Source organism: Arachis ipaensis, chromosome B4, assembly GCF_059453495.1.
Source record: "Arachis ipaensis isolate K30076 ecotype BB chromosome B4, ASM5945349v1, whole genome shotgun sequence".
Classification (NCBI taxonomy): domain Eukaryota; kingdom Viridiplantae; phylum Streptophyta; class Magnoliopsida; order Fabales; family Fabaceae; genus Arachis; species Arachis ipaensis.
Window position 1 is genome coordinate 1,405,952 of NC_142439.1, and position 15,926 is coordinate 1,421,877.

At 37.5% G+C, this 15,926-nt stretch overlaps 2 protein-coding genes across 3 annotated transcripts in view; both read left to right on the top strand.

Annotated features, from left to right (window-relative positions):
• The window catches only part of LOC107638334 (SH2 domain-containing protein A), a 209,187-nt gene that overhangs the window by 173,885 nt on the left and 19,376 nt on the right, over window positions 1-15,926 (top strand). The gene's annotated exons all lie outside the window — the stretch shown is intronic.
• Window positions 11,072-13,030, top strand: PRPL11 (plastid ribosomal protein l11). The gene is made up of 4 exons (XM_016341536.3): window positions 11,072-11,362; window positions 11,427-11,599; window positions 11,685-11,748; window positions 12,652-13,030. Exons 1-4 carry the CDS (start codon window positions 11,158-11,160, stop codon window positions 12,858-12,860), a joined length of 651 nt encoding a protein of 216 aa, XP_016197022.1. The 5' UTR covers window positions 11,072-11,157; the 3' UTR covers window positions 12,861-13,030.

Sequence of the window (15,926 nt, forward strand, 5' to 3'; positions counted from 1 at the left end):
ATAATCTCACAGTGAGTTTAAAGTTAAATAAATAACAGAATGTCCTACATGACAGCAGTACAAGAACAATGTCGATAATCTGAAAAATAAGTACAAGTTCTAGAGACACAAAATCAACTGTAAATGTATCAATACATTTATTTATCATTCTTCTTGCAATTTAAATAAAATATTTTCTATACAACTAAAGAGAATGATAAATAAATGTATTGACACATCCACGGTTGATTTTGTGCCTCTGGAGCCAGTACTTGTTCTCCAAATTATCGAACTTGTTCTTGTATTGCTGTTATGTAGGACATTCCGTTACTTATTTAACTTTGACCTCATGGTAGAATTATATTGAAGTTAAATAAACTTTTTTTTGAATAAAAATAAGACACTTCAAACTTTAAAAATCAAAACAAAATTACACCCAAATATAAAAACCAATTTAATACTTTATCCTAAATCCAATTATTATCTTAGAATTTGGATTCTATCACTTCTTTTAGGACGATAGCAATGGACTTAAGTTCTTACCCGGACTTCAAACCATGAACTTCATGCCAGGTGCATTGATCCTGTATTGTTTGTCTTGTCTTGGGACTTGGGAGGCACCATGATGTTTCCAATATTCTCCCATTTAAATTTATATGTGCATGCCAAAAGTAATTCCCAAGCATTAATGAGGTAAATCCTAATCTAGTGCAGAAAGATTCAGACTCTTGATAAGAGTTAATTTTAAAGTAGCCCCTAAACTTATATTTGAGTTTTAAAATAATTTTTAAAGTTAATAATTACTTAAATTTGTCTTCAAAATTGTCCTTCGAAATTTATAGTAGTCTCTAAAATAATTTCCGTCCATCATTGTCATTGGAGAGGACTGAAATAATTTCCCCAACCCTACTCTCTCACACTCACCACTCAACACTACTCTCTCACTCACAATGGCAGAGGCAAGCTTTCCTCAACCCTCTCTGTCGCCAGCTCTCGTCGGCCTCCGTCTCGAAAACACACCCAACCAGATGGGACCTTAGTTGCAACTCGATATTACATCCCTCCGCTTCAGATGAATTTAGACGCTGCTCCTTGGTTGATGGTGAGGCGTTGCGATGACGTTTAAATCTCCGTCGGCTGCCGCTGCTATCTCCTCCTCCACTCTGACCTCAACAATTTCACTGTTGTCCTGGGTCTCGTCATGTTTCTTTTGCATTGCCCTCCTCCCCTCTACTACATCGATCTCCGCCTGAAGCTCCGCCGCCTTCTATTTTTGTGACCTCCACGACTCCTACCGAAGAGAGATGATGCTAATTTTGCCCGATTTTGTCCATGGCGTCGCTCGATTTGCTCGTCGTCTATGCTCTTCTCTTGTCTCCTCTCTATCTCCTTGTGCCTCCCCCTTTTTTTCTCTGGTCCGATTCTCTCTCTTTCTCTCTCTCTCCCTCTCTTGTGATTGTTGCTGTTTAGGTTGATGATATTTGCTATTTAGGACAAGGAAAAGGCGTAATGGTAAAAATGAGGGATGGTGGTGATAGAGAAAGATAGATCGATAGATCAGAAGTTGCAGAGAGAGAGAGAGAGAGAGAGAGAGAGAGAGAGAGAGAGAGAGAGAGAGAGAGAGAGAGAGAGAGAGAGAGAGAGGAAGAAGAGGAGGAGAAAGGAGAGAGTTAATGGTAGGGTGAAGTGTGGTTTCTTGATGTGGTGATGATGATGATGTCGAGAGTGGTGGCTGTTGGGGGAGAGGTGAAGGTGGTGTGATGAATGATGGTGTGAGTGGTAAAGAAAGAAAGCAAACGACGACGTTTCAGGTCCAGTCCAATGGCAAGGATGGGTGGAAATTATTTTAAGGACTACTATGAGTTTTGGAGGACAATTTCAGTGATAAATTTGAGTAATTATTAACTTCAGGAATCACTTTGAGGCTCGAGTGCAAGTTCAGGGACTATTTTGAGATTTAACTCCGTTGATAAAATAGTAGTTGAAAAATATTATTGGCAAAAAAAATTCTTAAGACAAAATCAATTTTAACAAAAGTGACTGATCGTCAATTAAATTATCTGGAGTTAAGATTAAATACTGACGTGTTAGTTAACAATTATGATAATTATAAAAGTTACCATACTTTTAATTTTTATAATTTTAAAAATACCCAAATTTCAATTTTCTAAAAATCCTAATCATCCCCACCACCCTAAACCTTTTGCAACTTCCAACTCCAAAAGGTTAAAACCCACTTCCATCGAGTTAATACTCAAATTGGCCCCTGAAATTTGACCCCCGACTCAATTTAGCTCTCAAGGTTTCAATTAACTCTAATTGTACCCTGAAATTTTGGCCCATGCCTCAATTTGGCCCTTCTGTCATTATCCATCACCGAAAAGCTGACTTGGCAATTTTAGTTGACACCTGGCACCCTAGCAGTTAGATGACGTGGCAAAATATTTGAAGGCATCAATTTAACCCCTAAAAATTTCAAATAAAACCTAGAAGTCCCAATTTTCCCAAATCGCAAGAGTGTCTCCAAGAGTTGAGAAGAATGTTGGGGAGCAGCAGCCAAGGCTCAGGTAGCTCTAGTAGAGCTCGTTCACATAGTGGCTGGGTGAAGAACGCACACCGTGACAGAGGTGGGAAGGTTCCGCATTCGTGCGGTTGTGGATTGCGTCCTATTCTTCGGTGGTCTGGGACGGATTCCAATCCAGAAAGATCATTCTATGGATGCTCTAACTATAATGTGAGTTGGTTGAATTGTTGCAAGTTGATTGTGTGTCTTATTTCTCAAATTCTTGTTGGTTTTGTAGTTGTTCTTCCTCTCAATTTTTTTTGGATTTTTGGTGTTGTAGACTATCGGTAAGAGATGGTGCAACTTTTTTAAATGGGCAGATGTTGAAGAAGAAGAAGCCATAGTTGGCAGAAATGAAAGTTCAGTTAGTGAAGACCATTGGAAAATATCTCTGGGATGAAAAATTAGTGCAGTTGAAGTTGAAATTAGAATATTAAAAATGTGGAATATTATGTTGTTTATGTTTGTTATTATTTTTAGAATTGTGATTGTAGTTTATGGATTAGGTGGGATGAAATATATGTAACTGTGATATCAGTTATGTGAATGAAGTATTGTTATGTATTTAATGACAAAATAGAAATAGAATTTTATGTTCTCTTGGTAATGATATATCCTATAAAAATTCTTTAAAACTGAGATTATATAAAAAAGGAGGTATAACTTATAACCAAATAAGTATCAAAAGAGCATAGTTTGATCAAATTGGTCAAGCTGTTATGAATCTGTATATGAAGATAAGATCAGGAGCTGGCTCTAATAACTATATATGTAGTATGCACTTCCATTAGTGAATAAATTTAAGTGTATAGTTCATTTGTGAAAATATTAAATACAAAATAATAACTTCGGCTCTCAATGATTATCTTCTTTGTTCCCATGAAAACAAAAATAGATGAGATGTTATGACAAAAGAAAATCTAATAAAACCTTTTGTGGTTCTTGCACTTGACAGAGGAGCCACAAATAAGTAATTCATTAAGTAATTCATAGTCATTAATCATTGTCAATATCACAGCATTAGCAATAGCAGTATCTGTGTCATACTTTAAATACCCTAGATAACATAGTTTCAAAATATCCTAAACCAAAACAGATTACTCTACATAACATAGTAACAAAATATCAAAAGAGCATAGTTTGATCAAATGCTCTCTACAAAATATGTTCTACACAACTTCCAGTCAACATTGCAAATCGTTTTCTATTTTGTTGTTGGTGGTTTGAAGCCCGAGATGGGGACGAATGTCATAAACTCTGCCAAGCGTGCAGTTATCCCAGAACTTACTCCTTGCATTGGGTCCACCTTGGAAGTTGTTTTCTTCTTAGATTGCAGCTTGTCAGGCCTTGTCACTTGTTGTGGAGGTGGAGGTGGGTCTGATGGAGGGACCTAGTGAAATTGTTAACAGAATTAATGACCAATACAACCCAATAAAAGCCAATCAATATATTATCAAATAGTATCAATCAATTGGATCTACCCAACATTTACTCGTGTTTTATAAACCAATACAAACCAATTAATAATTAATCAATTATTAGAAACCAATCACTACCTGTTCCTGATTTTCTGGCTGTGAGTAAGTAGGTTGGGTGAGTACAATCTCTGAAGCATTTGCATCATCAACAGCTTGTCCTGGTGCTAATGGAGCATTTTCATTAATCTCAGCAGCTTGGGTGTCAGTAGTAGCAGCATTTGCTGGATCTGTAGTCTCTCCAACTTTAGAACCTTTTCTTTTGCAACAACAGTCGCTGCTGCATTAACAAGGGCACTAGCAAGGTCATCAGATTTCTTATGAGCGCAACTCCTCCTTGTATGCCCTCTCGTACCACAGTAAGTACATGTGAATTCTTTGTATTTTCTCTTCAACTTGGTTTCAGTTTTTGACTTCTTAACACCAGATGGCTCTTCATCAGCGTCCTTCCGTCTTTTTTGGGTTATTGGCCCTGGCTTTCACTTCATTTTAGGTGCATGAGGCCTATTGTGTTCACTTCTCTCCCAAAGATCCTGTCCTGGTATTGGATTGAGAGAGTGCTTGTAGGTATCTCTATAGGCTTCCATGGTCAGCCAATGATGACAAAAATCCTCAGGATTTCGATTTATCCTGGAAATGGCTGCACATGCATGGACACACGGCATGCCTACAAAGACAGATGTTATGAAACAGTATCCAACAAATAGAAATAATCAATTATTGGCTACCTCAGTATCTAATCTAAACAGTATCCAGTCACTATCTAATCTAAACTATGTTTAACCAAATGATACAAACAAATAGAAATAAGCAATTATTGGCTACCTCAGTACCTATTATTTGTCAAAACCTACAAGTGCATATGCTCTTTCCTAAGTCAGCAGCCATGTTGGTAGGCCAACCGTGGATCTCAAATCTTTGATACTCTTCATCTCCACTCCAGATCGGTGTCCATTTTTGAGATTCTTTCCGGATTTTCTGCAATCTACTATGTTGGATTGGTGGGAGCTTACCAACATGGTGGGATAACTTGACCTTGTTTTTTTGCAATGGACCGCATCGCAAACATCCGAACCTCTTCTAACAAGGTGATTATTGGCTTAGCTTTGTATTCCTTGATCCTCGAGTTAAAAACCTCGCAAGTATTGTTACAAATGTTATCAATTTTTTTATCGTGTCAGAAATATGCCCTAGTCCATGCTTCTCTAGGCCACTTATCCAAATATGCCCAAGATCCCTTGTTGAGTCTCTTTAACCTATCCATCTTCTGATCAAAACCATGGCGAGTTGTTTCCCTAGCACACTCCCATAATAGTCCTCTGTACTCCTGCTCTTTCCACAGTTTGTTAAAATTCTTCCATAGATGCCAGACACAGAATCGATGGTGTACATTAGGCATGAGCTCCTTTACTGTTGAAGCCAAACCCTGAACCAGTAACACATAAAATTTCAATTATTGTGCCTCAAACAGACCCCCAAATATATTAAGTGACCTAAAACAAACCCTCGCAACGAATACATTTACTCATTTATCTTTTGCATGTCTGACATAAAATCCCATTTGTATGAATTGATTATACAAATACATTTACTAATCACAGTCCTCACAGCAGGTATAAATTGATTATACAAATACATTTACTCATTTACCTTTTGCATGTCTGACATAAAAGCCCATTTGTTAGCCATGTAGTCACCCAAGTCATCAAGCAGCAGGTCCAAAAACCACCTCTCATACATACATTTTTTCAAATATAGGATCATCCCCTTGAAGATATGTACCAATCTTTATTGTTGAACCAGGATTACTCTTGAGTAGAGTTTCTGCATAATCTCTAACCAAATCATACTGGGCAGTTGCATCACCGTAAACAATATTTCTTGCGTCCATTAAAGCTCTGGTTAGTGATGATTTGTTTAGGTCCAGGTCACACCTTCTCCTGAAATATGCTTTAGCCTCACTGTGCTTTAAGCTCGGATACCTCCTCAATTTCTTTACCAACTTGCCAGCAAGCCATCTCCTGTTGGCTGCCCTGTTTTTGCTCACCCTAAGATATATGTGTTCATTCTTAAATGTTTTTAATTGCCAGCATGTCTCCTCAGAATCCCTGGATGCATAAGCAACCCATGGACATCTAACCATAGCCTCATCTTCTCCAATTGTCCACTTGCAAATAGCTCTGACTCTGTAACTCTCATTCCTTCTAAATTTAATCTCCCTACCCTCTTGAATGGTGAATTCTCTCACAGCATCCATAAATTCATTCTTGTTACTGAACTTCAGTCCAACTTGTAGCTTTAGTTCACCGAATCGGCCACCCTCGGAGAAGATTGGGTGCACATCATCAGCATGATCATCATTACTCCACTCCTCATCTGAGTTTGGGGGGTTTTCAATTCTTCAGACTTTCAAGAGTCGTTTCCATCAGAATCATCGTGAATTGGATCATATGCATCATAATATTCTTGGTTGTTTTCTCTGTTGCCCAGCACTTGCACCCAATCTACTTCTTCATCAGAATTCTCCACAACCAGACCGTCATCTTCCTCTACTATTTTTTTCCTTGCCCTTCTTCCAGGCAGCACCTGGATCATGCTTCAACTTAAATTCCCTCAACCTACCTGGCGAAAGACCACCTTCAATATCTGATTCAATAGAACTATCTTGTGGTCCAGGCTTGTATAGACTGTCTTTTGCAGATTCGTACAAGTCATGTGAGTCACTGTCACTGCAATTGCTGTCATCGAGACTTACATAGGTTTTCTTGCTGCCAGTATCTTGTTTTTGTCTCACTACTCTTCCTTTTAGTCTGGCAGAGGATTTTGTTGCAGTATGAATTGATTTGGATGAAGTGGCTTTAGATTTGGGGGCTGATTTGGGTGTTGGATTGGGCTTGGATGCTGATTTGGGTGTTGGATTGGGTTTGGACCCGGACTTGGGTGTGGACTTAGTTGTATTTGATGTGAGATTGGGTTGAGGTGCTGGTTTGGATGTGGACTTGGGCTTAGGTCCTGGTTTGGGTATGGGCTTAGGTGTTTCCTTAGGTGCAGGTTTGGGCTTAGGTGTATGCTTAGGTTTCTCCTTAGTTGCTGGCCTGGGCTTAGGTATGAGTTTAGGTGCTGGTTTTGGTTGGGGTATCTCCTTCAACAGGGGGGTGGAAGCAGATGCAGGTAGGGACTTGGATGATGCGTTAGAAGGGCCTTCACTTGTGCTGTTGATGGGTGATTTGATATGGGATGGAATGGTTGGTGTATCATTCTTTGGGCTAGGTGTGGTCCCTTTGACATCGTTTTCTACACCAGTAGCATTGGGTGTTAGCTCTATCAATTCAGGTGCTTCTTCCTCTACCATGGGTTGGGAAACTCCATGCTCATAGTATATGTGCACTCTTCCCCCATTGTTCTTTGCATAGAAGCACATCTCTACTAGCTCTTTGTCATGACTTAGTGCTCGCAGTCCACTCTTCATAGGTCTACCAGGAACAAGCCACCAACACTCAACCATGTTATCATAACCTAGGACCTTGTAGTAGTCTCTCAGTGAAAATACATCTAATACATCATCATCCAGCCCAGTCAACTCATCAGTGTGATCATTGTCATAAACCAAATTGCCATTTGGTTTGGTGACAAAACTGCCTCCATGATGATACACAATCGTTATACCTTCATCCATCTATAAATAAGATTCAGGAGACACAATGATTAAAAACAACACTAACTTCAATAAATTGAAAATAGTAATTCAGATTACAGACAATTCAGTTGGGGCTTAGTTCTAATATATTAAACAAATTAATCAATTAAAAGTGTTTTGGCTATCATTAAAAAAAAGAAGAATTAAAACATGAATATTTTGTTAAAGGTGTTTAGTTTAATTTCAATCTGTCTCATGCAATCCTTAATCATGAAACATGAAAGAATAAAGCAAGTAAAATCAACAATATTTGGATATAATTACAACTTTGCTAATCAAAGTAAATTCAACTCTGGCTCAAGTATGAAACTATTATGCCATACAACACTAGCCAATATTGCCGATACTTCACAGAATATAATGAAACAAGTACAATCCCTTTAGTGGGAAGAATGGCCAGAATGAATAGGGACTAGGAGACTAGGGATCTTTAACCATGATAATAATAATAATAAACAAGAAAACCTTCAACAAAATATACCAGCTTGATCTGCGCTTTAATTATTGTTAAAACCAATAAGCATTATTTTCAAACTTCAAGTGAAAAAGCAAATAAGAAAAACTCATTGTCCTATCTAGAAAAAAAGAAGAGAATAAAAGGGTAAAAAATTTTCACAACTGATTGCCAAAGTAGAACAAAGAAGTTAAAATCTTCACACAATCAATTACATAACTAACAGTCACAAGTATCTGAATACATATATAATTGTTCCCAGGCCAAAATGACGTGACATGGTTTTAATTTTTTTAACCACCCGCTGATTAGATATAACACCACAATGCTCAAAATGCACTAAAATCTTGAATATGATCATCTACGACACCTCCAAGCCATAGTACTAATGTCAATGTCTAAGGAAAATCAAGTAGTTCAGTTCATGATTATCACTTAATTTCAGATGTATAATAAAACACTCATGGTGGTCATTGATGCAGACGATAGACGATGTTCAGCACAGAAAATACTTTATTTTTACAAGAAATTACCCAATCAACAATTAAATTAAAATGGGATATGAAGGAGTAAAATTGTTATTTTAAAATGGAATATGAAGAATCAAAGACTACTCAAACGGACAAAGAATTGAACGATTCAGTTGATCACAGCCACATACATGCAAAAAAAATTAAACCCTAACATACAAAAACTCTATCATCATCAACAACCATAATCAACCACATTCTCCCAAAGTTTCACAGATGAAGTAGAGTGAAAAAAATGAAAAACAACCCACAACCAACATTTTGAGAAAAACAGAGCATGGTAGTTGAGAGCAACGATTTTGTTACTAACCTGTTTTTGAAGAGATGGTGACTCCCAGGTAATTAATCTTCACAATGGGAGTGAAACAAGTAAGAAAAGCTTTAAACCTCCATTACTGCGACACCCATGGTGCTTCTCTGACGGGAACATTTATGAGGGGAAGAGGAGGAAGAGAAAAGGTCAATTGGGTTTCACTTTTGAAGTGTTTAATGTTTGGATTTTCATTTAACCCCTTTCTCATGCCAACGACGTCGTTTCTAAAGATTTCGGCGCCAACAGTAAAACGATGTCATTTTGAGACTGCCAGGTGTCATTTAAAATTGTCAGGTCAACTCTCCGGTGATGAAAAACGATATAAGGGCCAAATTGAGGCGTGGGTCAAAATTTTATGGTACAATTAAAGTCAGTTAAAACCTTGAGAGCTAAATTGAGTCGAGGGTCAAATTTCAGGGACCAATTTGAGTATTACCTCCACTTCCATCTCATTCTTTCACCCAAACTCAATCAATTCATTCAATTCCTTCCTCAAAAATCAAAACTTGCCCCTATCATGTTGTTATTATTTCCTTACTTCTCTCCCTAATTCTCGAAAGTTTTAAAATCATGAAATATGAAATTTATATTTTCTTTAAATTTCTCACTTTAACAACACCAATTCAGCAATTTCATACTCACACTTCCTCTCTAAAGTTATTAACAAACTAAAAATAGAGATTCAACAAATCCTAAAGTTCATAGTCCACCATCACAACAAAAAAAAAAAAAAAAAAGAAAAACAACACACTAAAACTAAAATAGAAAAACTTCTTCTCACTCCAAAAATCACTGTCATCATCAAAATCCACCCAAACTCTTAACGCCGGAAGAGTTCATCTACCCAATCTCTAGTACTCTAATGGTTGACCTTGTAATCATGTCTTCTGATCACTCCTTCGAACTAACATCTATACAATCATGCAAATATGTCAACTTTAGCCTTTTTTGATGAAACCATCCCTGATTTCTTCACCGTGATCCCCAACCTCACCCTCACATCCACTATCTTAAAATGGTGCCATTCATCATCCACCCTCCTCCCTCAACTCCCACACCAGTCCCTCATCGAAAACCTCGTGCGAACCCTCATTTTCTCATCTTCCTTCTGCAAAAATAGCACAAACGAATTAGTTGGCAACTTTTTTAACCACCTCTTTGCAGTAGAGTTTGACATCGTCCAAGATTTAGAGTTCAGAGAAATCAATGACAGCCATGTGAGAAAAGAGAGAGAAGAAGAAGGAGGGCGATGCCGTTGAAGTGAGGCAGAGTTGGAGATTGGTCAGAAGAAAAAGGAAGAGGAAGGTAGAGGCGACGACAAACGAAAATGAGGAGGAGTTTATTGGGGAAGAACAAGAAAACATTGGTGAAAAAAAAGAGAAAAGGACAAATCGATCCCTAATTTTTCGGTCCACGGATATTTAGGTCCATAAGGATTTAAAAATACATTTAACTCCCTAACCTATTTAAAATCTGGACATATCGATCCCTAAGTCTAATTTGTCCAATTTTAAACATTCTCTCACGTGTGCATCCGTATCAACCAGGTCAGTACAACGGGAATCACGTTTGATTTTTCCGTTGAGTCTGACAGACCCAAGTGAACATGAGAAATCAATATGTCTAGGTTTTGAAAAGATTAGGAACTTAAATGTATTTTCAAATCCTCACAAACTTAAATGTTTGTAGATCAAAATGTCAATGATCTATTTATCTTTTTTTTTTAAAAAAATTAGAATTTTAAAAATTTGAAACTAGAGTATTTTTAAAATTATAAAAATTAAAAATATGAATAATTTTTATAATTATAATAATTATTAATTGATATATTTAACCTTAACTTCAGGAAATTTAATTGACAGTTGGTCATTTTTGTTAAAATTAATTTTTTTTAAATATTCTTTTGTCAATAACATTTTTTAAGTACCATTTTATTAGTGTCGAATTTTTTTGAATATTGAATTGATATTTATATTAATAAATTATTTATTATTATTATTATTATTATTATTATTATTATTATTTACACTGAAGGCGCAAAGGGGTTCACCTTTTCAATTTTAAGTTAAAACAAAAGGATAGGGGATTTTTATCCAAACCTGAGGGAGTGTGCCAAGCTGTTGGGATAGCAGCTTCAACTCTGCCAATGGCTTTAACCACCGTCTTCACCTCCCCTTCACTCTGTTCCTCTTCTTCTTCTTCTCTCTTTTCTGTTCCCGTCAAATTTTCCCTAACCCCCCAAACCAACATCTCTCTCCCGTTCACTAAAACCAAAAGCCCTCTTCCACATAGACGACGCTTCAATGTCATTGCCATGGCTCCCCCTAAGCCCGGTGCCAAAGCCAAGAAAGGTAACATACTACCTTCACTTTCATTTCCTCTAAGCAGAATTCACTCATGCTTTGGGTGTTGCAGTTGTGGGAATCATAAAGTTGGCTCTGGAAGCTGGGAAAGCCACTCCTGCTCCTCCGGTTGGACCGGCTCTCGGTTCAAAGGGTGTCAATATTATGGCTTTTTGTAAGGATTACAATGCCAGGACTGCCGACAAGGCCGGTTATGTCATTCCTGTCGAAATCACAGTATTTGATGTGCGCTCTTTACTCTTTCATTTCCTTCCCCCTTCTTCTTCTTCTTTTTTCTTTGACATTAATATTTTTCATTTTCCTTCTCCAGGATAAGAGCTTTACTTTCATATTGAAGACTCCACCTGCTTCGGTTCTACTACTTAAGGCTGCCGGTATGTTTTTTTTTTTTCTTCTTCTTTTTTTGCCTCCAAGGTGTTTGATGTTATGCTTCATGTTCTGTTTCAATTTGTTTCAGAATTGTTGTAACATAAGCAGCGTTTGTTTTAAGGTACAAACCGGGAGATTGAGAGTATCATATTTGTTGGTTTAGAGACTAGTACTAAAATTTCTGTGTCTACCTCCAAAAAGTGGATTTTTAGAGATGGAGACCGAAACTTTAATAACATTTTATACCTAAAATACCTTCATTTCAATTAATTAATTTCAATTTTATCCTTTGTACAAATTAAATTAGAATTTCATTCTTTCAATTTCTGTCTCCCACTTTCCACCAAACAGAATACTGAGATTTATTTTAATCTCTGTCTCTTAGTCTCTGTCTCTCAGTCTCAATTTTCCGTCTCTGTCTCTCCACCAAACGCTACCTAAAAGTACCATACGTTTCACAACATTTTTCTTTCTTAAATTTGATTATGTAATCTTAAATTGCGAATTAAGCATTATTGGAGTAAGCTAAATGGTGGGATGCTTTCATTTCACTAAATTTGATTAGTGACCATCTGAAAATTAAGTGATAGATTATATACGTTAGGTATTCATAATAATGTTTGAGATTGCATATGAATTTTGAAGGGTCAGGAAGCATGAATTTTTATGGGTGCCATTTGTTTTGAATTTCAATTTCTTATACAAGCTAGATTGGAAAATGATTGTAAGGGTAATATGCTAGCTCTCGGTTGCTAACTGAAGTTCAATTTTCGAGAAACTTGTCTATCTATGTTCTACCATGAACAAATTACTGCAGATACAGATATGTTTCTGTGGTCTTTACAAGATTATCATTCTTCTGATGAGATCTGTGTCCTTGCTTTTGAATGTATGAATTGATTTTATAGGAGTGGAAAAGGGTTCGAAAGACCCGCAGATGCAAAAAGTAGGTAAGATCACGATTGACCAATTGCGAGCAATTGCTACTGAAAAGTTGCCAGACTTGAATTGCTCGACTATTGAATCTGCTATGAGAATAATAGCAGGCACTGCAGCAAATATGGGAATTGATGTTGATCCTCCTGTTCTTGAACCCAAAAAAAAGGAACTTGTGTAATAAGATCTTATTTTTGGCTAAGAGTTTGAGAATTCTTAGGTTGTTCCTGTACACTGTCTTTCTTTCTTTCTTTGAGAACAACAAAGAAAACATCAAGTGGTTTTTATTATTTTGTATTACTTAAATGTATGCCCTCGTTATATAGTTAAATTTGGAAAAGCTTTCGTCAATCACTGGCATGATACTTGTATTGAGCTGAGTTTGATTGAAAATGATTTGATGCCAAAGATCTCATTCTCATCTGTTTGAAGAATCCGAGGATGTGAATGAGTCTTGGTCATGAATAGTTCGGTGAAAACCATGTAAAAGTATTCTCAAAACAATCTCTAATTTGGATAGCAATAGTTATTTGACAAAAATGTGTATATTCATGCCTTTTACATGTATGCGTATGATGCCTACACATTTTTAATATTTTAATTCATTATTATTTTCATTGTTTTATCTTTCTTGTTCTTCCAAGAAAAATCCTAATAGCAGAAACACTGAAAATAAAAACGATAATTTAAATAGACTCTTAAGGTTTCCTTATTGCCTTCTTTATTATCTATAAAATAAAGCCTTTCACCCCTATATAATTTTGCAGTTGTCTTCTCTATGTTATATATGTTTTCTCATTATTATATACGCTATTTATGTTGTTTCATTACATTCATCTTACTATTTCATTCTTATTTTTATTCAGCCTAATAGAAACAGATTTGGTTTAGTTACAAGAGGAAAGGTAAGTAGTCTGCTTGCTGGGTTTTAGTTGTTTCCTTTGAGCTGCACTAGCAGGCATAAGGGCAATAGTCAGTGGCGGAGCCACGTTAGAGGGAAGGGGGGCAATGCCCCCCCCCCCCCCCCAAAAAAAAAAAAATAATTTGTACGTATAAGTCTCTAATTTTTCAGTTTGGTCCCCTTTTAACTTTGTAATTTTTCTCTCTTCTTAACTTATATTTTTCATGTTGGCCCCTCCTAAAAAATTTTCTAGCTCCGCCCCCGGCAATAGTTCTTAGTCCTAACAGTTGCCTATAAATACTAGTTGATTAGTTGGTTTTAGTTTTGTGAATTTTCTGTTAAAACTGTTAGAACGGGAGAGGAAGAACTCCCTCCACAGTTGGTAAGCCTGTGACACAAAACTTCATTCCTAAATGGTTGGTTCTCATAGCGGCGGCGACAGGTCCGGCAAGCAAGAGTGCAGAGTCAGGGATGGAGCCTCCGAAACAGCGGGGAGCGCCGCACCTTAGCAATGAGGACTACAAAGCTAAATGTGTACGAGGCGAATGCTTCTTCTACGATGAACCATACTCAGCAGGATATGTGTTCAAGAACAAGGAATTCAAGTTGTTGATTATGGAACCTGAGGTTGAGGAATGAGGAAGGAGATTGGTTAGAGCACGAAGCCGTTCTGGAGGCAGTAGAGCAATTGGAGCTCAAACTTTCATGCTCTAACTGCCACATAGGTCAGTCAAAGCGTGAGCCGAGATGCAGGGACGTCGTGTGCGGGTGATGGTGGATTGTGGCACCTCAGACAACTTTGTAGCACCAGAAATCCCAGTGGCAGATTGGCGCTATTCGAGGGGACAAGGCAAATGCAAGGGGGTTACACTGAGCTTCCAGGGGATGTCCAGAACTGAGGATTTCTACCTATTCCCCATCGATGAGGCTGAGTTGGTTTTGGGGTTGGCGTGGCTAGATAAGCTCGGAGTCATTTGAGCCAATTTTAAGGACTCATTGAGATACTCAAGGGTGTGGAGGCTTTAACCTTGAAGGGTGATACGGAATTGTATTATGGGGATTTAAGTTTTCACTCGACCTCGGTCACAAGTGTTCCACAGTTGATACAACGGTGTTGGACGCTCATGAGGTAGTCTTTCAATCCCTACTAGGTTTACTGCTGTATCGGTCGCATGATCACGCTATTCCTTTAAAGGATGGGTCTGCAGTCCTAACATTAGGCCTTACCACTTTCCACAACACCAAAAAGCGGTGATTGAGGAAATGGTTTCGGAAATGTTGGCTTTGGGAATCATCTGGCCTAGTATGAGCCCTTATGTTACAGGGGTTTTAAGCCTCATGGGGTACTATTGTCGGTTTGTGCAAGGGTATGGCACAATTACTAAACCATTGACAGATTTGACAAGGAAGAATGCTTTTGAATGGAATGATCGAGCTATGGAGGCTTTTCAAAAACATAAAGCCCTCATGGGAACACTTCCCACTTTGGTTATTCCAGATTCCTCAAAAGAGTTTGTTATCGAGACCAACGCCGCAACCAAAGGGTGGCGGGCTGTGTTATCTCAACAAGGGTGTCCAATTGGATTTCTAAGTCAAGCTTTGTCCCCAGGAGCTTGCTAAAAATCTGCTTATGAGAGGGAATTAATAGCAATGGTGCTTGTTGTCCAGAAATGGTGACACTACTTGATGGGAAGCCGCTTCCCGGTGCTTACGGATTAGAGGAGTTTGAAATTCTTCACGGATCAGTGAGTGTTGGATCCGACTCATCTTTAAGTGGACAACAAAGCTTTTGGGCATAGATGCTGGAAAATAAGGTCATAGATGCTCTTTCACGAGTCGCGACAGATGATGGCCAATGTTGTTTCGGTAGTGCATGTGAATCTGTGGGAAAATGTTGATGCTGAGATACGGGAAGATTCAAAGCTGCAGAAAATAATAGTTGTCCTGCAGTAGAATTTTGGGGATTTTCCAAGCTATTCTTTAAAGAAGGGGAAGTTGTTCTATCAGGAAAGAGCAATTTTGACGCCAAATTCTATTCAAATAGACAAATACCCTCTTTAGTGCGGATTTAATCGATTTTCGATTTGAATTGGATTGAATGAGTGATTGAATTTGAATTGGTTTGGATTTGAACACTCTTAGGTAAGGATTTGAACACTCTTAGGTATATTAGGGTTTAGGTTAAGTAGAAGATGTTTTTGTAAAATTAACTCATGCAGATATATATATCGGTTTGGTTTGGTTCAAATTTTTAGTGTCAAAATCAAAAACCATACCAAACCGAACAAAAAACTACAAAATTTTATTTTTTCAGTTTGTTCGATTTTTTATGTTTTTGGTTCCGAT

Excerpts from the sequence above, each read along its gene's own strand:
- PRPL11 (XM_016341536.3), top strand. The coding sequence starts at position 11,158 with ATGGCTTTAACCACCGTCTTCACCTCCCCTTCACTCTGTTCCTCTTCT. Across the intron at positions 11,600-11,684 it reads TCGAAATCACAGTATTTGAT|GATAAGAGCTTTACTTTCAT; the intron begins GTGCGCTCTTTA and ends TTCCTTCTCCAG. Across the intron at positions 11,749-12,651 it reads TCTACTACTTAAGGCTGCCG|GAGTGGAAAAGGGTTCGAAA; the intron begins GTATGTTTTTTT and ends TTGATTTTATAG.